Source organism: Prenolepis imparis, unplaced genomic scaffold (genome assembly GCF_030444845.1).
Source record: "Prenolepis imparis isolate NDT839.2.m4 unplaced genomic scaffold, iyPreImpa1.0 SCAF_2, whole genome shotgun sequence".
NCBI lineage: Eukaryota > Metazoa > Arthropoda > Insecta > Hymenoptera > Formicidae > Prenolepis > Prenolepis imparis.
The window spans coordinates 12,909,668-12,934,850 of NW_028141160.1; the positions used below are offsets into that span (position 1 = coordinate 12,909,668).

Genomic DNA, 25,183 nt, shown 5'->3' on the forward strand with positions numbered 1-25,183 from the left:
TCGAGGTAGCTCGTATTGGTACCACCTGAGCGAAATCTCGACTATCTACGAGGACATCTTCCGACGCGAACCTACGATGAGGGCGCTCCGCGTCCGCTTTGCCAATATATATGCACCGCGTTATCCTCCTCGGATCGAAACACACCGAAAGATCCTTGAGAAATCCTGAAGAAACTCCGGCGAAAGAGCGGCTCGTTATCCTCGAGCGATTTGTCAGTGACTTTAACGAAGGGCTAAGTCGCGAGAAAAAGTATATTTCCTCTGTTTAAGATACTTCGCACTTTTCAGGGTATGTAATGGCTTGTTTAGAAAGAATAATGTATCTCTCTTGTATTATTTTGTTGTGTTGTTGTGTGTTTATAAACTGTCCAAGAAGTCGAGCGATTCTAAAGATCTCTTTTTTCGAACATTCTCTTTAGAAAACACTTGTGCGGTGCACCCCTTTGGTATCACTATTATTGAAGATTTTTGCCTTTGAGCGATAGTTATTTTAAATGTTATCGCATAATAAATATTAGAGCGAAATCCATTTATGCATGTGTATGTGTTGACTAGTTTGAAAAAAATCAAGATTGGATAATTATGTATAAAATATTGCTTATCGATTTAGTGTTAAATTAATCTAGATTTCAACTACCAATTCAATTTTTATATAGTCTTTAATTCTTTCAGAAATATATATGTCTGAAAGATTCAATAATTAATATTATAATTAAGTTATTTTTACATGTGATTTTTATATGTAATTTTTATGTGTGATTTTTATATGTAATTTTTATGTGTGATTTTTGAAAGTGATGTATACGATCTTAATCTTTGTAAAAATTTACAGGCAGCAAAGTAGAGTCTTGCAACAGCCAATCTTATCTGCTAATAACAGCTTAACCCAGATCCAACTCGCGGTTCATTCTGCATCTAGTAGAATGGACATCTGCTTCGTGTTACTTATTAACAGAGAAAAATTAGTTTGGACTGTCTTTTTTCTATAACTGCAATTTCGTTGCACTTTCGACAAACGAAGATATAAGCGTTTCTTCAAATTTCACTTAGAATTGTGGTTCCCTTCTTCATGTTTTTTTCTTTTGATGGCCTCTTCAAGAATCGTTCAATTAAAAAATCCAAATCGAAGACACATGAAAAATTCGAAGACACGTCTCTCTTCCTTCGATTCTCTCTCTTCGTTAGCAGAGACTCTCTTCGAGACTTGAATGTCCTTCTTAATATTGCTCTTCGGATAACAGATACACGAACGATCAAAACAGATGCACGATATCGATTTTAGAATCTATGAATCGCCGAGAAGATATATGACGGCGGATGATCAACGCAACTCGGTCGCGATTTAAATCCGATTATCTCGTCGATCCAATTAGAAGGGTGCGCGACCCTCGCGAAGGTGAGGGTGTCGACGGGCGATCAGCTGGCCTTGAAAATTCGAATATCGAAGTAATTGGCGAGAAATGGCGCGGCGTGCAAATCGGTATGAAGAAATGGCGCGCACCGCGAGAGGCGACGACGACGACGACGACGACGACGACGACGACGACGACAACGACGAGGACGACGAGGACGGCGACGACGACGAGGACGACGTGCACGACGCGCCCTTCCGTCCTTCCTTCCTTCCTTCCTTCTTTCCTTCCTTCCTGCGAAGGACAACGCGGTGGGAAAACCCGGTGACGACAGGAGCGGAGAGCGAGTCAGAGGGGGCGACCGCTCGCCGTGAGTTCTTGTGGGATTCTGTCCGCGAAATGCAGTTATCCCAGTGACTCCGCGCGGGGGTGAGTGAGCAGAGAACGCGTAGAACGACGAGGGGTTGCCTCTCGACCGTCGCCGTCGCCCGTGGTAGGGGGTTGTTGCTCGTAACCGGTCGCCCTCCGTCTCTGTTCCCGGCGATGCCGCCACCGTTACCCCCGACGACGGCGAGAGGGTGGCAGATGCGCGGATTGGTCCGGTGGTGGATGCGTCGCCCCAGCGACGACCAATCGTGCAGGCCATCGGGATGCCCGCGGCACCCCCGTCGCCACTGCCAACATGGCGCGCGTACCAATAAAAATTCCTCCGGAAAATAGCCTGCGAGCGATTTTCTTTCCGGGACCACCAGCGTGTAGCGCTTTTCCAACGACGCACACGTTTCATCCCAGTCACCAATACGCGCCGAGAGAGATATAGCGTACGAGAAACCCCCCTTTTTGCCACCCCAGTTCTCTCGTCATCGTCGTCCTTCCCATCCTCAACCCTCTCCTCTCTCTCTCTCTCTTCTTCCTCTTGTTCTATGAAACGCTATTTTGCTCTCTCTGTTGCTTTCTCTCTGTCTGTGTCTCTTTTCTACCGCGCGCCGCTCTCGTCTTCGTTTTTATTATCTCGCGGCAGATAGCTTTTTTAATTCTTTTCCCCCTTTTTCGGGATTTGATTGTAATGTACACCCACGCCTGTGTGACTCACCTGCGTGCCGCGTCGCGGTGGTGCATCGTTTGCGCCATGAGATGCATTCGGCCCGGTGCTAAATGTCTTTGTGTATCTCGCGCCTGGCTTTTTCGGAGGATTTGTAATTTGGAGACTCGTACTCTTCGTTCTCTTTCTATCTTTTCCCTGCTTTTCTCTTTCCCCTCGGTTCCTCGCACGTTCCACTTTTTTTTTTTTTTTGTCGGAACGCGGTAGATTGCGTTTCTTGATTTCTTTCCTTTTTCGAGATTTCGTCGAGATCGCCCATTCGCGTTTTGGCTGATTGGCTTTGTAAGACCCCCATAAAGTTCTCTAATTTCATTTTTGAAATTCTTCTGAATCCTTTCAATATATCAGATCTCTAGTTACAGAAAAAAAATTAGAATCAATCATTTCTACGTATCTCTAGATTTTCTAAGTTTAAAAAAAAAGGAGAACTCAAAAAACAAGACATCATTAAATTTTTATATTACTTAAAAATTTTTAGACATTTTAATGATATTTATAACGCAATATATATAATTTATAAAGGTTATAATAAAAGAGATATCGATATATATACAGCTGTTATTAAACAGCTGCTCTTTCTAGTTCCAAAAAGTTGCTTTAATTGTAGTTGACTTTACATTAATAGAGGAAACAGGAAATCTTTAGTAAAAAAATAAAACTCTTATGCGCCAATTATATACTGAATAGCATGGATCATCTATTCCGTGCGCTCATGCGTTTGCTCTACGTTTTCATTCTCGTTCCGACATCCCTTCGCGATTTGCATCGCCATAGCTGTCAGCATTTCCATTTTTCATTTCTGGTTTTCTTTGTGCCAAGCTACCCTCACTTTGTCTCACAGTGGATACCATTTTTAAGTTCCCCACCGTCTCGTGCGCGCGCTCCTTTGTATGTTTTGTGCTTACCTCTTTTCTCTTTTCCGTGCGCGTATTTTATTTTTATTTTTTATTTTTCTTTTCTTCCTTTTTTCTTGCAGTGCACATTTTCTTTTCTCGCGACGCGGAGTGGAATATGCGCGCTCGTGTCAGACACAGGGATAGAGAGAGAGAGCTGTTCCCTCGCTCTTCGATTTTCCGCGAGAGTTCTTCGTCCTTGCACCCTCTTTGAGGCGTCTCCAACGAGACGTCGAAGGAAAGAGAGGATTTCCTCTCAACCGCGCCGAGGGAGATCGATGAGCTTCCGCGAGATCGAACGAAGCCGCGAAAAAGAGAACACGACGAAGAAATGTAAAGTTTCGAGAGCTCATTCGAAGCATCGACGTCTCAAAAGTTACGAAGCGCGCTTTCAAAGGCTCGGCCGCCACCGTTTTCATTGAACTGGCAAAAGTCAATTTGCTGGTTGTCCGAAAACTGGGCCACCAACAACTGCGCGTCCTGATCAAAACAGGATAAACAACAGGATAAACGATTTCGAAAAAAAATATAAAAATGTCGGAAAAAATTTCTGAAAATGTTGAGCTAAAAAAGTGGCATTTGAAAAGTTGCTTTTACATATATTATTATATATAATTATGTCCAATTATAATAAACTGCAAAATAATTGGAAGCAAAAAAGATATACATATTTAGCGCAAATATAAAATTGCTATAATGACAGAATTCAATTTTCACTGTTGCAAATAAAATGTATAGAAATGTAGAAAATATTTTTTATCAGCCATTTGCATTGAAATTTGAACTTATCAAAATTATGTCAATCTTACATATTATTCTGATTGAAAAAAAATATAACAATAATGCACTATCTAATTTATATATAGCATTTTCCAAAAATTTGGAATTTATAAAAAACGATATAAAATAAATAGAGTATATAAGAGAATGATTATTTGATAATATTAAAAATGGTAGAGCAAATAAAAGAAGTAACATATATAATTAATTTTTTTCTGTACATGCTTTTTAAATATTCTAATATTTTTTCTTAACTAATGACATATCATCATGATTTGAATACCTTCATTAAAGGCTGACGCCGACAAAAACGATGACAACATGCGGTGCCGGAAAAGTCGCCGCGTGCAGATCAAAGCCAGCAAATTTTCGATACGTCGTCAGTGAATCCAAGGGTAGCTGGGCAAGGGGGTACCATATCGGCAGGGCGTGGTCGAAATCTGTCACACTAGCCACGAATAAACTATTCGGCTGTAAGAAATATCAAAAAGTTCCTGCATTAAAGAATACACTTCAGATTAAAACAGACGTATTATATATTTCCGATCATTTTCGCAACAAAATTCTTAATCATTGTCAGTAAAATTTATCAATAGTTCCTGTTTAGATTACACATTAGATCCTGTAAGCACAAAAACTGATGAAACTTTTGGATTCTTCCTTCGAAAAAAGAAAAATATTAATACAAAATTTCTTCGAGAAATACGAAAAAATGAGGGCAAGAAAGAAAAAGATAATGACAAATTTGGATTATATTGTTACTTGCAATCAAAGTGATAAAAGAAATTCGATTTATTTTTTTAATATATAATATTTTGAAATAACAGTATCTGATTACTATCAATATAATATTGATATAAGACTGAAACAAACTGATTGCAACTTGTAAGTCTTTAAAAATTAATCATATAATTATGATTTGTGTATTTTAGCTTAACATGCAAATTATAAATATATATATATGAATTCCTAATAATTAAAAATTACACATCCTAAGTATAATAATTTATTATACTAAGTGATTCAAAAATCAGAGTACATTTGTCATTCATGTGAAGTTTATATAATAAATAATAATAAATAAAATAAAGTATATATATAATAAAACTTCTGTACCTGAACAAATCTGTATATACGTGCATATTCTGATTTATAATTCATTTCATATTAAATGATTCATGCAGGAATATTAAAATCTGTTTTTTATTTATAGGTATAATTTAATTTTTAGAGTTGTATGCATATCTTTTATATCATTTTTTCACAGCACTATATTATTATCGTCATTTACATATTGTTACACTAATTTGCATAACATCCCATCCAAATACTAATGAAAATTAAAATGTCAGAAATGAAGTAATGCATATTCCAGTTCGCGACTTATCACACGCGCGCTGCTAAAGATGCAATATATGCAAAAAATGTTACAAATATACTGTAATAAATTTTACATATATATATTTTTTGTACATATTATTATTGTATATATTATTGTATTTTATATTTGCAATTATATACAATCTTTCACATGTTTCCACCCCTTAATATTTTTTCAAAAATCCATAAATATATATGTATTAGATACATATCATATGGTAAAATATTACATAGAGCTATATCTTTATAGTTATAACTGTATATGCGCGTATATATGAGACATAAAATTAGTGGGCGGTTTGCCCATCTGGGCAAAACACGATTGTCGCCGTCACCAGTATAGGATTTTAAACAGTGATTTTGAGATTTCTACTAAAAATATATCACAAAATATAAATAATGCATCTAATTTATTTGCATTATTCTTATTCTTATTAAATATGCTATTTATCACTGTTCTCAATTCAGACAAAATCAAAAGATTCTATCTCAATAAAATAAAGAAAACATAATATTTTCTGTTGATTATCATCCACTATTATATCAAAAGTATCTCATATTTATATTTATAATTTGCACGTTAAGGAGATAAATTATAAACTTCCAAATATAAATTACAAACCTCTGTCAATGCTATTTCTGATGCTGTTTCCTCAGAAACTTTATCTTTCTCTTCTTTCTAACTCAAATAAATTATGTCTATCGACTTTGAAGTACACTGCATAATTTAAAAATTTATTATAACTCGCACACGGAACCAACGTTCTTCATTTTTAATTCCACTTGCAAGTCATCGGGGTGCCGCCAACTACCCTTACAAAGTGTATAACCTGCATATGGTCCATGCGACGAGGCTGGCGCACCATAAAATCTAATCTAATCTCAATGATCTACCCTTTGCGAATTAGATCGATCAGACGGCGGTCGTATACAAACAGTGGTTTGACGTTACATAGAAATCCACGTGGAATTCGTCGGCGCCAGAGCGGTCATTCGCGTGCAACGAGATGCACGTCTGCATTATGAAGAGATGAAATTATCGAGTACTTTACCTCCGTCCATCTTCCCTCCTCCCTATCCTTTACACTATACACACATTATCGTTGCATCGCATTACGATTTACATTTTCTGTGTATGTATTTTCGATACATGAGCAAATATTGTAAATATTTAAATCTTGGCACAATTAAAAATTTATATAACATTAAAAATTGAAAGAATTTGTCATATTTTCTCAGCTTTAAGTAAAGTTTACTGTAAATAAAATAATGAAACTTTTATCTAATTCTGATTTTATAAAATTTTAACTTTAACATTATAAGTAACGTTAGAAGTACCTGATATAAGTCAAAAATTGTAAAAAAATAAATAAATAAAATCTTTCCAAAAAAAATTGTCGTTTAGACAATTAGGCAGAGAGATTCATCTACTCATTATTAAAATTTGATAAAAACGTTAGCGTGAACATACTTTATAAATAAAATTCTTATAATTTCATGAAACTGTTATAATAAAAGATATCGCAAAAGATTCGTAACAAAATTATAAAAGGAGATAATAGCTATATTATCTCCTTTTTTTTAATTTTGTTATAAATCTTTCGCGATATCTCTTACCATAAAGGATCACAAGTGAAAATCGGATATTGTTAAACTTTTATCAACTCTAGAATGCATGGCCTCGTAATAAAAGTTTGCGAAAATTAAGGTTGCAGAAAAGAATAATTTCACGGAAAATTTTAAGAAGATACGATAGAAAAATAATTTAATAATTAGAATCTAAAAATTATTTAAAAGAAAAAAAAATATTTTAATTAAAAGTATACACAATATATATTCAATAAAAAATCAATTCAATCATTTAATAGAAAATTAAGCTGACATGCATTGTAATTAAAAATGAATCTTTTCACGTTTTGTGAGTACTTTTCATTATTTTCCAGGGTATGAGAATTTATTGCAAATTATGAGGCAAACAAAACGAAATATATTAAGAAACAGCGAGAAAAAATACACTGCGAGTCATGGGAACGAACGGGACGAGACGGTTAAAGCGAATTATTGCATCGACAATGAAAGAAACCTCAAAGGGACCTCGTTCGGTCTTGAATTGGCCCGCTTTGCTTGAATTTTAGGCATTGTCGAGAGAAAATTACAACCTTCGAAAGAGTGTCGACACGCGCCGTGGGCGTTCTGTTTTGGAGAAATTGAAAGAGGCGGAATTGCCAAGCTTCCGCACGCGAAATTTCCCCTTTTATGCGACGCCCGACAAAGGGCCGCGACTTCGAACTCGTTGGCGTTGCACACTTTGCTTGGATTCGCGTTGTTCCCCAAAGCTTGTTGCGATCAACGATTAAAGCTTATGACGATGTACGATTGTCGTAATAAGTAAAAATTCAGCAAAAGCAATTTTAAACGAATATTTTACGTCAAAATAGCGTACACACAATTTTATGACACGGTCACAGAGAAATGCACGCGAAGTGAAGTTTAAAACGATGCCCATTTCAAGAAAATCTCCGCCGCATAGATGGGCGTATTTTTGGTTACAGAGCCTAGTAATTGGCCTATTCAGATCGAGCGTAATATTTTGACGTGGTTTCGCCGATGACACGTGCGGCCAACAAATTGGCAAGCACGTGTCGGCCGACTTGTGCGTAAGGGAGACTTTTGTCTGATTTAAACGTTACCCCGTCTGTCACGTGTATAAAGCGGCTTTAGGTGTGATCAGTTAATTGCCGAGTGTAATTCTTTTCAGAGATATATAATTTTACTCAATTGTATCACTTTAAAACTTTGTCCAGATTGTATTTCTACACACAACGTAGATCAAGTTTAGTAATATTTATATAAATATATTTCGTAACATTTATTTATATGTATCATAATGTGTTGGATATACCCGATTACTCTTGGTTCAAGAAGAACTGTCAAAATTTAATTCTAAGTGAATTGTTAAATTTTGCAGAATTGTTATATATTTAACTCTCACAGATATCCTTTTATCTAAAAATGTATAATTAAATATGTGATAATTAAAAACGGTACAAAATCTGTATTAGAAAAAAATTGTAACACAGAGTTTTGTTCTCCATCTATTCTTAATGCAAAGCTCTCTTTTTATCAATTTAATATTTTATCTATTAATGTCTTAATATTGAAGTAATCGTCATTCTTGTTTAATTAGTCTGCAGTATATGTAGCTGAAAGAATACGACATTCTTCATATATTTTGCATATATGTATAAAAGTATGTGTGTGTGTGTCTTTTATAAAAAAATTATAACATAAATATTGTTAGACAACGGTTTTAGATATCATGATCCTAATGTAAACTTTATTATCTTCATTCAACTCACTCTTCTTTCTTGTTTCTTTATAAAGGATCGGATCTGGAATTCACGAATTTTCTATCATCAAATACTCCGCCTTATAGGATATAGAATCGGTCGAGAAAGAGAGCGCGGAACAGCGTTGCTAGCAAAGAGAATAAACGATGGCAAGAAATATCGGCAAAAATTACGGTCCTTAAAAACAACACAAGATAGAGTTCCTTCCTCGACTGCTTCATCGTCATCGTCGTCGTCGTCGTCGTCGTCGACATCGACCAAGCCGGGAGATGATCAAGGGGGTCAGCCTCCCATTCGATCTCTCGATCCTCGACGTGCACCCCCGACCTATCTACTACCTCTCCCCCACCCTTCAGGATGTTCGCGCGTCCGTTCCTCTCGTCATTTTCCTCCTCCTTACCTGTTTCTCTGCTCTTCCTCTTCCTCTCCCTCTCTTTATCTCACACATAGACGTGTACACGTAGATATACACATTATTTCTCTCCCTCTCCATCGGCGTCTTCTTCTTTTTTCCTCCCTTGCGTGTTTTGCCAAGAGCCCTCACGGGCGGAAGCGTCACGTACTGCTCTGAAACAAAAACGTAGCGACGTCAAATGCGATTACGAGAGCTGCGAGAGCAGCTCCAGAACGCGGATGCTGCGCTAGGTTAGATGGAGAACGGCGGCGGAGGCGGCGAGGGTGAAGGGGACGAGGGGGTCGAAAAGCAGGGTGAGCGAGAGGACGAGAGGAGAGACGAGACCGACGAGGCGAGGCGAGAGGGATGTTCGTGCCGAGAGGACGGCTTTAGGGTGAGGAAGGGAGGAACGGGGAGAAGGACGAGACGACGAGTGAGCGAGGGGGCAACAGGGGGAAGGGGTGCGCGCGGACGCTTATCAGGGATGGAGAATTGTCGAGGGGAGGGTGGGTGAGAGAGTCGGGGTTGAGCGAGATTCTGCGAGGGCCCCAGAGCGATGGCTCGGGCGAACGTGGACGTGTGTGAGCGCACGTATATATGTATATACCTGGCTGTGCGTGCGTGTATACGTGCGAGAAAGTTTAGCGCGTGCGTTTAGAGATGCGTGCGTGCACGCGCACGAAAAATCGATCGCACCGTTCGACGCGTGCAATCATGGACACCAGCTATACACGAACTAGTAACTCCGGAGAACCGTGCGCTAGTTAATTATTATTATCGCGAATTTCACCGAGGTATCATAGTTGAGCAATTTTCTTGTTTCTCCGAGACTTATAATGTTCCTTTTATCCGCATTGCTAGAAAATATGACGATTAATTAATAGCAGCCATTAATACGTTTGTTAATCAGCGCTCTACCAGTTTCTGCCGAAATGTATGAGTATCAGGAATAATGTAGGAAAATTAAAAAGTTATAATGGCAGTATTTTTAATTCCGATACGTTGTAGTATAATAGAATAATATTTTATTAAAATATTATTATCTTTATGAAGTTTATTACACTGAGCTCATTGGATAATGGAGAAGAATGAATTAAAATTTATATTAATTTAATGCTTTCGTACTGTATATATACCTATAATATTTTTTTATTATTTTTAAATATTAATATAAGTAATGAAAAAATTGATATGTCAATTATAAAATTATTTCATAAATAAGAAAATGTTACCTATCTAACATACAATCAATTTACAATTTAGATATGAAACTTTGTGTTATTACAACACAATTAAGAAGTAATGCCGATTGTAATCGCAAGCAATTGTATATGCATCTTAAGATCGTGCAATTATATAAGATTTATAATGCAATTTTAATGATTATAAAGTAATGATTATAGAGATAGACAAAGAAGTTGTATTATAATGATACCAAGTATATGAAAATAGAATATAAAAAAATATTTTAATTATATAAAATAAAAGAGTTAAAAGCAGAATAAATACAAATGCATAAATATACTCAAACTCCAAATACTTAAAAACTATATTCTTTTGAACTAAAAACACATAAACAATATTTTGTATTTTATTCAAACTATATAAGTTATTTTATAAAATATTAAAGGTTCCAAGCTAAAGATATTAAATTTTTCACTTTTATATTTTATTTATATATCACAATGATATGACAGTATAGATTTAAAAAAATATAACATTTTAATTTAACGATCTCCTCACATGTTTTTTTAATGAAAAAAAAAAAAACAAAAACGACGAAAAAAACACGTTTCTCCATTCACGAAGTGAGACGGAGTAACTTATTTTCAGAATGACACCCGTTAGAATTAACGTTTCAACGTTGGCGGCCGAGGCTGACGATGGTCGCCAAGCCTCCATTAAAAAGTTGTTAAACGCAGCCTGACGGCGCCCCGCGGCAAATTGGAACCCCATCATAAGTCTTCCTTGTATATAATGTACATGGCTGTTAGAGCAAGCCATCTACAAGATAGTGAGATCGAAGTAATTAAGTATTCGACGAAGATATTTTGATCAGGCTGAGTAGACTTTGCTGATGAATGTGTATGCGTGAGAGAAAATGAGAGTTTCTTCTTCTTGAGCGAAGAAACATGTTAAAACAATAAATTTAATAAAAATTTATAACGGAATAAATCGATGCCGTACTGACAACTTTGGACAACTTTTAATTTTCGTTTTACACATATTAAATGTATGTGTAATTAAAATTATTAAATATAAAAAAGCTAAGACAATCGTTAAACGTAATCTTTTCAATGCAAAGTAGTGATAAAAATCTCTTGTTATGTATTTTGCATTTAAGATAGATTATTTTGCATCTTTTAATGTATATATATATATATATTAATATATATTTTTTAATATATATATTCTATATGTCTATGTATATGTGTGTGTACAGGATAGCTTGAAAAAATGTCAAAAAATTAAGAAAATAATTTGCGAGCAAATAATTGTCAGTTGTATGGAGTGTTAACAATGCGAATGCGAATGCGCAGTTTCTAAGATTTATTCTTTTGCGCAATTATTATTATCTATTATTTCAGATGAAAAACGTACAAAAGCAATAATGTCACGACATTTTATGTCACGAAGACGCAATAAATTTGTTTGACATTTTCCGTCCATTCCTTCCATCCTCGCTCCGCGCCACTTCTTTTCCGAGGGAGAAAAAGCTCTCGAACAAGTTCAACGTTTTCTACGTAACGCTGACTGGAAACTCTTGGCCAGGCCAAGGGAGAGGTTCAAAATAAGAGAAAAGCACCGCGTAAAAAGCATCGAAGTGGTACGGCGCTCGGTGAGAGAGGATGGTTTAAAAGTACATGGGATGGAAAAGGTGTGTAAAGGACGTATAGGTAAAATGTAAAGCTGTGTGCAAGTGCGCGCTCATCGAAATCTACTTCTCGCCTAATGGAAAAGTCACTTATTATAGCAAATAATATACGTAAAACTTGCCGATATTTCCTAAATAACCATTGCCAAAGGAAAATTATGCAATAAAATTCACGAAAACAAAAGAGATGTGCTCTCCTATACAACCAAAACCGAATATCGAACGATTATTCGTATCTTAAGTTTCTTTAAAAATCGATCCAACGATCGCATATCTCGCATTGTAATTTTAATCTGATTTTAACTTTTCCAATTTTTTCCTTAAGGTACTTTTCTTTTCACGAAAACTTATTTTATTAGGTAGTTTTTAAAGGAAGATAAATATAAAATATACATAGATCTCATTTATAAAAATGCATACAAATAAATAAATATAAAAAAAAAGATATATTTATTTATTTATAGTGTGTATGCATTTTTAATCAAAAATTCAGTTTTGTAAAAAAAAAATAATTTTATCTTGTTTAAGTACTAAAATCACATAAAATGTTTAAAATAAATGCTTGATAATTTAAATAAAACATGTTTCTTACGTACAGCGTTTAATTTTCGCAGTTTTAACGATTACGATAGTTTTGAGTAGGCGAACATATTCAGCCCTCGGGGTTCATTAGCCAACCGCGAAGATCACGAACTTAAGAGACAGGGTACTTGAATACACCCATACACATCACACGCATACGAAGTAATCATAGTCGCCGTCGTGCGGAGAAGGAAAGGAAAGGGTCTAAAAACCGCGGCAAGTCGAAAAACCGCCGTGCGGCATTTCCAATTCTTTTTGCCCCGGTCCAGCACACGCATCGGGTCAGCTTTCAGGCTAACGCGGTAAAGAAAATATTTTTAAAATAATTTTGCACTTAGGTGTCCTGTGTGCCGTCGTCGCTGCGGCCGCCACCGCCCTTAAGTTGGATAGAAACAGCCGATGCGAAAGAATGGGAAAGAGAGAACGGGTTAAAAGAGTGCGATGGGGGTTGCTTTACAGCTTTATCCCATTCTCGCGTGTCTCTCCCCCTTACATGTGTTTAGCGAAAAAAAAAGAAGAGTGAAGAGAGGAATGGAGGGTGTGCGGGAAAGGCGTAATGATATTTCTATCATTTAGTAGGCCGGGAATAATCCAGGATAGAATTATTATGCGACCTCGTCACGTACATAGATAACGTGAATATTTGCGACCGATTGCCATGTAAAACGTACAGTGTTAGGTGTTGCTTTTAATTAGCTGAGTATAGTTAAATGCGGATCGCATTGATGACATGTGAAAGAAGTGAACGAGTGTGATTGTGCATCATTCGAAACAATCCCTTTCGAACGATTCTGTAGATTGAATCAAATATCAACGACAGAAAATATTGAAATAATACTTTGATGTAAACGTTTCTTTGCGCGAATCACACTTGAATGATAAAAGATATCTTTGAAACATTGTACATCTGTTGAATCATATAAATCGCATTTGAAAAATAGGTCTATGATGATTATATTTTCTCTTACTGTCATCTCTATTCTATTTTTCTCTCCTTTCACAAAAAGCATTAAGAACGATTTCAATCGTTCGTTAATTAAAAATATACGGGACCAATTTAATTAACATTGATCAATCTGAATTCTAATTGAACTTATTTTTTTCTTTATCTTTTTTAGTTAAAAGTTTCTAACTCTTTGCAATTCGTATTTTCTTCTTGTATGTATCTTTGTCCTGCTGTCATTTCTATATATTCTTCTTACTTCTCCTTTCTTTCGTTTCTCGATCGCGACTCGCGCATGATCGATCAAACTAACGAAGGCAGTGTGGCGAAAATTGGGAAGGAAACCCTCGTCCTTTTTTTCGTCCGATGTACGATTCGGAGCGGAAAAGGGCAGAGCGGAGAACGCGAAAATCGCGGAGCACGAAAATCGAGGAGGAAATGCGGAAAATCGCCTTGGTCGTCTGCAATCACGCTGACGGTGAGAGAAATTGCTGCAGACTATAAGAGAACATCTCTCTCTCTCTCTCTCTCTCTCTCTCTCGACGACGAAACCGTGATTATCACAAAAATATACGCGTATAAAAAAATCACAGATATCTTACTATGTTTGCTTATTCTGGTTTTCTTTGAAAACGCTTTTTATCTCTCTTGAAGGCTGATTCGAAAATATCATGAAAAAGATTCACAAGCAGTATATATTGAGTATAACTAATTATCAATGTTGAATAATTAGTTGTGCATCAACAGAGTGTATTAACAAATCCAATTTACGCTCTGAGGATACAATCTGCACGAATCTAAGGAAAGATAAGCATGTATCGTAATCATCGTCGAATTGCAAAACCTTGCTACAGATTAGCTAATAAAATAAACAACTTGTAAACTCTTTAACCATTATATGTTAATAGAATTTAAACAAGACTCGCATAATTTTACACGTCCTATAAAAACGTAAAATAAATATATGAGAAACTCAAAAAGTTCGAATGAAATGGAAAACTTATGTTATTTTTTTAATCAGACATTAAGATTTTTCCATTAAAAGTGTAATCACGACAATATGTATCCCTAGAAAAAGTGATTTTAGTATCAGCTCGATAGTGAAGCAATTTGCTATTGAATATGCATATGTTAGAATGTCGAAGGTATACACAAGATATTGCACTAATCACCGGTCAATATACATGCGACCTTACATGGATACGCGAGATTGAACAGAATGGGGCAATGGCGCATGAAAAGCTCCAGATAACACGACGATATTTCGAGCGGCATATCGGCAAAGCTCAAAGAGTTAATCGTATGTCCGCGAGGCAGAGGACAGAACGGGAGAGGAAAAAAAAAGCGCCGCGAGCCGGCCGCGCGTGTATTTTCGATAATTATTCGACAGTCGATTTGCGTGCGGATGGACTGCGCATTGGGCGAGAGACGGAAGGGAGGTAAACGGGGGATGAACGAGCAGGTTGGCAGAAGAGAGGGAGGAAAGGGAAGTAGACACGATTGCGGGGTCGCGGGGGTGGTTTCCGAGAGTCGCGTTCAACCATCCGGAAGCTATGAATATATTATTTGACGGGCAGTTTCGGTAGACTCCGATCGGATGGAGCATCGATCATGGCTGGCGCATCCCTTTGGGCCATTTTCATGCGTCAGAATGCGACACGCCTGCGATCGAGCGATTGCCGTGAAAATAAAAAAATAAAAAATATAAATAAAAGGGCACACAGACAGGCGCTCGCGCGTGAGCGTATCCAAACAACGCGACTGCTAACCAGCGTGATATTTTTCTCGAACGAAAAAAATTCAAATAGCGATAAAAAGAGAGATGGACGTCGAGCAGCGATGGATCGATTTTTTTCTTCTAGAGATAAGAAATTTAATAGACAAGCATAAAAAAATATACATTTGTAAAACGTGAGAAATAATCAAAGAATGATAATTATTATAAATGATAATTATTTTATATACTTCTTTTTGTTTTCTCTTTATTACTTCTTCTGCATCTTTTTATCGCTATTTGTAGTTTCAATAACGTAGAATTTTATTATGATTCAAGTAGTAGATATCAACGTCTCACATCACATGCATATCTTGCCTTAAATTCTGCTAAAATAATCGAAATCTATGGAATCTTAATTCATAAATAATATATTAATTAATTAAACGTGCATTATTCAGTTTATAATTACTAGAAGAACATCTCATCAACAAGGACTTTAATCTCTCCTAATTAAATTGCAAGTCGTTAGTTAAACTTAAACAACCTTTACTTCGAGCAATGATAACTGGAATTTTCGCGAAGACAGATTCTCGCTTCGAGAAAGGATGAAGATAACGAGAAGTTAAAATTACAATGGGAAATCTGTTCGACAGAATGTTCTGCTTTCTGCGACACAGTGGAAAGCACGCAGTATAAATTTAAATATTATGAAATATATACCATTCTTACTTTGCAAGTGATGCAGACATTTCTGAAATAATTGTTAATAATCGCTCGGATAGAGTTTTATAAATCAATCTTATACATACACGCAAGAGACAAATCCATTATCTCTTTAAATATATAAAAATATATATTCAATTTGAAAATAATCTTATCTTCATCCGATTCCTCAAAAAATTCTAAGTATATGAAAATTATGAAAGTTATCATTTTTATCAATTCAGCTGTTATTGCAACTTGCAATTTTTTATCACAAATTCAGATAACGTATAATAATAGTACACGGTTAAGAAATATGGCTTTCATTAAAAAAAGATTAAAAGCTATGATATAATTATTTAAAATATATCCAACTTGATCTAGCATTCCGAGCATTTGTTGAAGAGTCTGCTCGGAATATCGTGCAATTGAAACGCATCCGTGGGTGGTAAACTGTTCATGGAGAAATCGCGATGGGTGGTCCTTTCTTCGTAGTAATCGAGTAGAAAACTCAATCGCGATCTGACTTTCGCATGGCTAGTTTTGCTCATTATTATTGATTCGATTTTCAAAAGATAGCCTCCGAGAGAGAAAAAAAGGAATATCTTTCAATCGATTCTTTTCTTCTGCACCGCATCGCAGCTGTTAATTTCAATCGGATTGCATGCCGATTTATTTGCAATTTGTTTTCAATTCAATCAGGAATATATTTATATATGTATTAAAATATTAATTTATTGTAGTTAAGACATTTTTTGTAACGTGCCATCTAATCCGAAAGTGAATTATGCATCATTAAAACCATAGATATAATTGTTTGGAGTTAGCCATGCATTAATTCCGCAGCGTAGCTGCAGATCATACGAAACTAAGCTTTCCGTATAATTTATGATTAAGATACTTGTATTAGTTGTAAATAACATTTACATAAAATGTAGTTTTTAGTGAAAAAGGACTTACAATTTTTGTGAAATCTAATATATATATTTGTTCAGCACGAGAAATAACCGCGATCATAAAGAATATCATATCCCACACACGCGTACGAAGACGATGGACTACATGATGCAAAATGCACCTCGAAAAATTCGGGACCGGAAAGGGAAGGAGAGCGCAGAACTGGAAGATGCAGTCCGACGTAACCTTTGACGTGTCATAGTCGGCGAGTGCGCTTTGAAGTCCGCGTATTTTAATGCAACGGCGAACTGTGCATATCGAGAGACTGCTGAATTAATCGCAGGGCACTCCAGCGGGGACGGGACGAAGCGGGGAAAGACGGGGAGAAGGGAAGGTGAGAGAGGGTACAAACGAGGAAATCCTAGGGGGAAGGGAGAGAACGAACCGGCCCCGCTTTTCTGGGGCACGTGCCCATGGGTATCGGTATTTCGGGGTGCGTTAATACCTCACTATCCAGACGGATAGAGAGAGAACAGAGCGAAACATCCACTCCTGCACATTGTTTGCGGCTTGGAATCAATAAAAGCATAGCTTTAGGCTACGGTGGTTGTCATGGCAACGGGAGACCCATCCGTGCACTATCCCACTCACCCTCTCTCTCGCTCCCTCTCTCTCTCTCGCTCTTTCTTCCTCGTCCTTTGCCTCCTTCCTCCCTATGCCGCCCCCGCATTTCCCTCAGCCCCTCGCAGTTTATCCTCCGTCCCTCTTCGATCTTCAAACACGCACATCCTCTGTTCTTCTCACATCTTCTCCACTTTCTCACTCTCTCTCTTTCTCTCTCTCTCTCTCTCTCACTCTCTCTCTCTCTCTTCTCTCTCTTGCTTTCGCTCTTTTTGCATCCATTCTCTTTCTCTTTCTCTTCATCCCTGTTTCTCTTTTCTTCTCTTTCTCTGCCGCACTGGCTTCTCAAAAACTCTGTTTCGGTCAACTCGAATTTATAACCGCGATTCGATCGAATTGGTCTCGCAATAGAATGCTCTTAAACTCGCATCGTTCTGCGATTTAGTTATGACGACAACGATTTTGAGGGACAGATCTGAACCGATGTCCAATATCTCTCATAGCAAACATATACAATATAGATAACTGGTAGAGGTTTATAGGAAAAATGAATATTCATTCAGATAGACACAATCCAAAACAGATTTTACCAAATATTTGCTGAGAGCTTCGTCAACAAATAAAAATCGATACGACATATATCATATATTATATTAAAACGTATGTACTGTCAAACTCTAATAGAGATCTAACAAGATTTGTTAACAGAGTATAATAGCAAATTAATAGCAAAAATCGAAGTTACGACACAATCTGACCATATAGTATAATACTCTCCACATAAAACATGGGTTTATGCAGCAACAAATAATGACAGTATTAATAAACATTGTAATTATTCTCTATTGCACAAATGTATGAATATTGCGGTATATTTTAAACTCCAAAAATACATTCATTGAATGTTTGTATCATAAGCGGAAATAATTCATAATATAAAAGACCGATTTTCTGCATGCAAAACTTTCATTTTTGCTACTCGAAATAAAAAGTCTATTAAACTACAAGTAGTACAAACAGAAATATCACCGCCGTAGTGATATATACCGACAGTGATATATATAATCGATAGTCAATTACAATTTACAGTAGTAGAATAGAAATATCACCGTCATGATTTTACGGCGGTGATATTTTTGTTTGTACTACTTGTAGTTGGATTTAGACCTTTTATTTCGCGTAACAAAAATGAAAGTTCTGCATGCAGAAAATCAGTCTTTTATATTATGAATTATTTCCACGTATAATGCAAACAATAAATAAATATATTCAATAAAAAATATATATATATATGTTTGCATCATAAGCAGAAATAATTCATAATATAAAAGACCGATTTTCTTTATGCAAAACTTTCATTTTTGCTACTCGAAATAAAAGTCTATTAAACTACAAGTAGTACGAACAGAAATATCACCGCCGTAGTGATATATACCGACAGTGATATATATAATCGATAGTCAATTACAATTTACAGTAGTAGAATAGAAATATCACCGTCATGATTTTACGGCGGTGATATTTTTGTTTGTACTACTTGTAGTTGGATTTAGACCTTTTATTTCGCGTAACAAAAATGAAAGTTCTGCATGCAGAAAATCAGTCTTTTATATTATGAATTATTTCCACGTATAATGCAAACAATAAATAAATACATTCAATAAAAAATATATATATATATGTTTGCATCATAAGCAGAAATAATTCATAATATAAAAGACCGATTTTCTTCATGCAAAACTTTCATTTTTGCTACTCGAAATAAAAGTCTATTAAACTACAAGTAGTACGAACAGAAATATCACCGCCGTAGTGATATATACCGACAGTGATATATATAATCGATAATCAATTACAATTTACAGTAGTAGAATAGAAATATCACCGTCATGATTTTACGGCGGTAATATTTTTGTTTGTACTACTTGTAGTTGGATTTAGACTTTTTATTTCGCGTAGCAAAAATGAAAGTTCTGCATGCAGAAAATCAGTCTTTTATATTATGAATTATTTCCACGTATAATGCAAACAATAAATAAATACATTCAATAAAAAAAAATATATATATATGTTTGTATCATAAGCAGAAATAATTCATAATATAATATAAAAGACCGATTTTCTTCATGCAAAACTTTCATTTTTGCTACTCGAAATAAAAAGTCTATTAAACTACAAGTAGTACAAACAGAAATATCACCGCCGTAGTGATATATACCGACAGTGATATATATAATCGATAATCAATTACAATTTACAGTAGTAGAATAGAAATATCACCGTCATGATTTTACGGCGGTGATATTTTTGTTTGTACTACTTGTAGTTGGATTTAGACTTTTTATTTCGCGTAGCAAAAATGAAAGTTCTGCATGCAGAAAATCAGTCTTTTATATTATGAATTATTTCCACGTATAATACAAACAATAAATAAATACATTCAATAAATATATATATATATATATACAGATAGAATTTTCTCTTAGAATTTACCCTGAAAATCATGGTAATCGTGGAACAATATGGTATGGAAAGAATTTTATGAAAATTTCTCCGATTAATATTTATCACAATAAAAATAATAATATAAAATAAATAAAATAATAATAATAAATAAAAATAAAAATAATAAATATCTGTCACAATAAAATATAAAACACGTTTGATTAATTTTACTAAACTACATAGTAAAATTAATCAAACATGTTTTCTATTTTATTGTGATAAATATTATTATTTTTATTGTGATAAATATTAATCAGAGAAATTTTCATAAAATTCTTTCCATACCATATTGTCCCACGATTACCATGATTTTCAGAGTAAATTCTAAAAGAAAATTCTCTCAGTGATATACATTTAAAAACGTACAAAATTTTTCTAATAGTTCCTAAGAATTTTTCAACTATTTCCATTTAAACTTCCAGGCAAAATTAAAGTGTTTTTTAACGATTGTTCGCACAAAATAAAAGCAAAATCTTCGAAGAGACAATCCCGATAAAAATATTTAAGCCCCGATAAAATTCCAAGATAATTGTCTGATTTCTTCAGGTAAAAAAAGATTCCAAAAAAACTACAGGTTTCTAAGATTTTCTCAAATAACAGATATAGGAGTCGAACACGAATTGAATCCACACGCGCTTATTCGGTAAAAGAAGCGGGATAATCAAATTAGCCGACTTTTCGCATGGATTTGGAGGAAAACGAAACGAGAGCCCGCTCAAAGAGAGCGGTCGTTCGTTCGGAGCAACTCGTCCAACACGCAAACTCCAATGGAAAAACGTCGATAAGCGTCGTCGCGCGTTTCTCGTCGACCAAGTCGAGAGCGACAGGGTCGAGAAAACCACGAACGGGGGATCCATAACGCGAAGGGTGGATCGAACAGTCAAATCCGTCGCCGATCAGATCAATCGGTCACCACGGAACGTTTAAGACAGGTAAAAAAAAAGTGAATTTGTCATTTGCGTTTCAACATTTCGCAACAACAAAGCAGCGGAGTCTAAAATTTCGGGTCTAGGGTTATGACAGTCTAACCTGGTGCTCCATCTACCAGGGGATGATCACCCTCTCGCTTTCGAGATAAGAGATACCCATCGATAGTCACGGCCGGCGAACGTCCCGCGGGGGATCGCTCAAAATTGCTATCGAGGAGCACGAAAATGCTCTGACTTTCGCGATCTCGTAGAAACAATTGATGCAATTTTGCATATAATATTATATTACACAGAAACATATGTCTGGTTCCACCAGTAACAGATAAGTGTATACACAATACAAATATAACAATGGTCAGTATATTATAATAGTGAGCATATTTCAAATGCAGATTACTGAAAATCATCAGTCAGACAGTGCATGTATGTTTTAATAAGAAATATTATTTAAAAATTTATTATATATATTTTTTTTCTATAAGGATAATATATAGATGCAAGCACACAATAATTTAAATTATTAATTAAAATAATTTATTATAAAATATTCAAAATTTTAAATATATGTTATCGAAATAATTCTTATTTAAAGTCTTCAAAATTGGATTGATTAATATATTCAAATAATTATATTAATTATATTAATTTCAAATATTATATTACAAATATGTCATAAAGAAAAGAATTTAAAAAGACAAAACAAATATGCATTTATTTCCAAAGAAATTATCTTTAATTTTTAAACGTGTTGCTAACTTGCAAAATCAATCTAAATTTAAATAAAACTAAATAGAAACAGATTTAAGCGATATAAATTGTAAGAAATAAATAAGTACCATTAATACAAATTCGTGAAACACGTATTCAAATATTTTACACTGCTCGTATCACAAGAGAATTAATTATTTTAATTGATTACTTAAAATCTGGGATGAGAAATGCCTATTTAAAATATTTATTTTTCATTCATTTAATTAAATTTTTAATTAATAAACAAATGTGGATTACCCTTTTCACATTAACGATTTATAATCTAGTGAAAAATTTAGCTTTCGTAAATATTTCTGTTTTTAATTTTATTTTCTATTTTTCCACCTGTACGTGTATTAGACGTATGTACAATCAATATATCAAAAATATGAGATGTATTGTATCATATTTTTTTATATTATATAAATAAATATATTAATATAACATATACTATATATTTATGCATTCCGCATTTCGTACACACATATAATATACCAACCATTGCTGCTCGAACAAGAAAATTTAATTGTCTCAAGAATATGGATAGACTTACATCGCATTAATGATCTCTTTTTTCTCGATTGGTCGTTTCTATTTCAAAAAATTCCTTCAGAAAATTTATATAATCAAATATTTGTGTAATCAAGTATATTACCAAAATATCATTAAGAAACAAAAAATATGAATATTATTGTGTGGTGAATGAAAACATTAAATTTTTATATAAATTTCCTTTTCATTGATTTTATTCGCGCTTTTGAAAGAGAGAATCATAAATAGATAAATAAAACAAACTTACGGGAAAAAATGCAAAATATGTGTATCACGTTCACGTCATCGCGCGAGATCTCGTTAGCACCTACGTGGCCAATCTCTGTCGACGACACGTCGCTCCATGGTCGATCCATTAGTGTCAAATCCGTGAGCTTATCCGTGCACCCGATATACAGCGGGGTAGCGGGAGATTCTTACTGGTCCCGACGATGCAAAGGAGAATGTCGAGTGGGTGCAGGTCCCCTGTAAGGCGACACAGGTACATATGGGCTCTCCCGTTGAATGGACCAAATGATATAAATTATTTATAGATTTCGACACCGCGCGAAGAGAGACAGAGACACAGGCGGGCACGAAGGGTGTTCGAATTGGGGCGCGGCGGGACCCCTAAGGGGGTCTTCTCTCGCGCATCGAAAACCCTTCGGGGATTCCCCCTCTCAACATATGCATTCTCGCTTCGAGACTATAAACCTATATAAAATTGATTCCTAAGTACCCCATATTCGTGTCGGTCTCGTGTGCGTCTTTTAACACCTATGTCAGTATATTTGCTCTCCGCGTTCTTGTAAATATATCGACAATAATGTTACATCTAAAATTAATTTTCAGACAATGTGATCAATAAATATAGTAAAGCACGTTATATTATCATAAACAAAATCTGAATTTTTAATATATTTTTAGTAATAATGTATGTAAAATATACGTAAATATGTGAGAAAAACAACTAAAACGTGCATAAATGTTCTTCAATTTCGATTTCTCTATTTCGCCATGAGTAAGCATTAATAATAATAATGAAAATAACAATAAAAATAATAAAAATTAATAATTAAAAAATTCGCAATATTTTGAAAATAAATCTCTTATTCTGAGAATGCAAAATTTTCACCGAATATATACTGTACATCGAGTACATTTGAGTTTTCGAGCATGGTCTTGTAACAAATCGGGACGGGCCCACGATCGCGCAGCACGCCCCCCCGGGGTCCAATCTAAATCAATGGGCTTGTGGGTAATCGCATAATAATTACCGGGACCCCCTCTACCGCCCATCTGTCGCTGACCAACGGGGTGTTCGACCCTTAGAAGAAGCAGGCACTCTACCACGGCGACACACCCGATGAACATGTCCCAGCAGGTCCCATTGTCGATGGGCACCGCTCGGAATGTCGTGGAGCACCCCTCGTCATTCTTTCTAAACTGCATTCGATCGTGTACAAACCACCGCAAAATAAATAAATGCGATTCATAAACTAATATCTTAGTTTAATTTAAATTTGCGAATTTTTTAAGCTCACTGGCATATGTAAGACTCTCATGTGTTATTAGATTTTTCAAAAAAGCTACATCCGCACTGAGAGAATTTTCTCATAGAATTTACCCTGAAAATCATGGTAATCGTGGGACAATATGGTATGGAAAGAATTTCATGAGAATTTCTCTGATTAATATTTATCACAATAATAATATCTATCACAATAAAATATAAAACATGTTCAATTAATTTTACTAAACTATATAGTAAAATTAATCAAACATATTTTATATTTTATTAGATATTATTATTTTTATTGTGATAAATATTAATCAGAGAAATTCTCATGAAATTCTTTCCATACCATATTGTTCCACGATTACCATGATTTTCAGGGAAAATTCTCTCTGTGCAGTTTATCTAATATAATAAAAATAGAAATATTATCTTTACGTACGATAATTTATTCCAGATAGCAAAATGGAGGTGATACTTTTAATTAATTTATGGCTCGGCCTAGTAACTGGGTTTCGTGGACCGCATCATCCTAAGAGTAGCATATCTCATCATCATTATAAGCCGCAAAATGAAATCAAACTAACGCAGGATTCCGAGCTTCTTCACGATGCAACGTGAGTTGAAAAGCAATCTAAAAAGCAATTAAATCTCTAAAGAAATTAATAAAATTTTTAATAAAACTAATAACTTTCTTATTTATATGTTCATAAAACTATTTAAAGTATCAATAATTTTAGATAATTTGATTAAACTAATTTTACTAAAAAAATGTTCCAATTATGAATTATATTTAAAGATCGACAGGAAAGACTATGAGAAAAATAGTCAACTACAGATTTGTAATTTTCATTTTGCAGCTGAAATGCAAAGAGAATTGCATTAAAATCATAATTATTTGTAATTAAAAAGATAAGATGCAATGCGATATGTAGCAAATTTTTTTATAAAGAAGTCAAAATATAAATTCTTAAATTAATGACCGCTAGAATTAAGACTTGAGACAAGTTTATATTTTATTTATTAGAAATTTTTAGAAGCTAAATATTACGATTCCAAAATACAATTCTCGCGTATCTTAGCTATGTAAGGAATATCAAAAAAGTTTCATGAAGAAATATAATTTCCTCGAAGCAAAATACGAAAATTACAAATCTCATTAAATATGCACTAAAGCGCAGAATATGTACTTGGCATATGAAGTTTATCATAAATTTTTAAAAGCTAAATTGCCAAGAAAAACCTTGCTCTGTACCACGTATCTTAAATTGCATCCGTATGCTAATGTTTGTACATATATACAGACATATTTCTATACAAAAATTTATTTCTCGGTGTTGTTAATCTGAAGATAAGGATTTCGC

At 34.8% G+C, this 25,183-nt stretch overlaps 3 protein-coding genes across 3 annotated transcripts in view; 1 reads left to right on the forward strand and 2 right to left on the reverse strand.

Moving 5' to 3' along the window:
* Positions 1-35: 35 nt before the first annotated feature.
* LOC145946308 (uncharacterized) lies at positions 36-23,574 on the reverse strand. Its single transcript, XM_083055865.1, has 4 exons — positions 23,043-23,574; positions 22,572-22,789; positions 9,258-9,424; positions 36-4,598 (listed from the first exon to the last, which is right to left on the reverse strand). Exons 2-4 carry the CDS (start codon positions 22,678-22,680, stop codon positions 4,416-4,418), a joined length of 459 nt encoding a protein of 152 aa, XP_082911991.1. The 5' UTR covers positions 22,681-22,789; positions 23,043-23,574; the 3' UTR covers positions 36-4,415.
* The window catches only part of LOC145946299 (multiple coagulation factor deficiency protein 2 homolog), a 5,147-nt gene continuing 832 nt past the window's right edge, over positions 20,869-25,183 (forward strand). Inside the window, exons 1-2 of the mRNA XM_083055853.1 lie at positions 20,869-21,025; positions 24,277-24,436. Of these exons, the coding sequence (XP_082911979.1) occupies positions 24,285-24,436 (152 nt within the window). The 5' untranslated portion in view covers positions 20,869-21,025; positions 24,277-24,284. The remainder of the gene's footprint in view (positions 21,026-24,276; positions 24,437-25,183) is intronic.
* No66 (Bifunctional lysine-specific demethylase and histidyl-hydroxylase NO66) overlaps positions 24,316-25,183 on the reverse strand; it is a 4,641-nt gene continuing 3,773 nt past the window's right edge. The window contains exon 6 of the mRNA XM_083055789.1: positions 24,316-24,453. Within this exon, the coding sequence (XP_082911915.1) occupies positions 24,397-24,453 (57 nt within the window). The 3' untranslated portion in view covers positions 24,316-24,396. The remainder of the gene's footprint in view (positions 24,454-25,183) is intronic.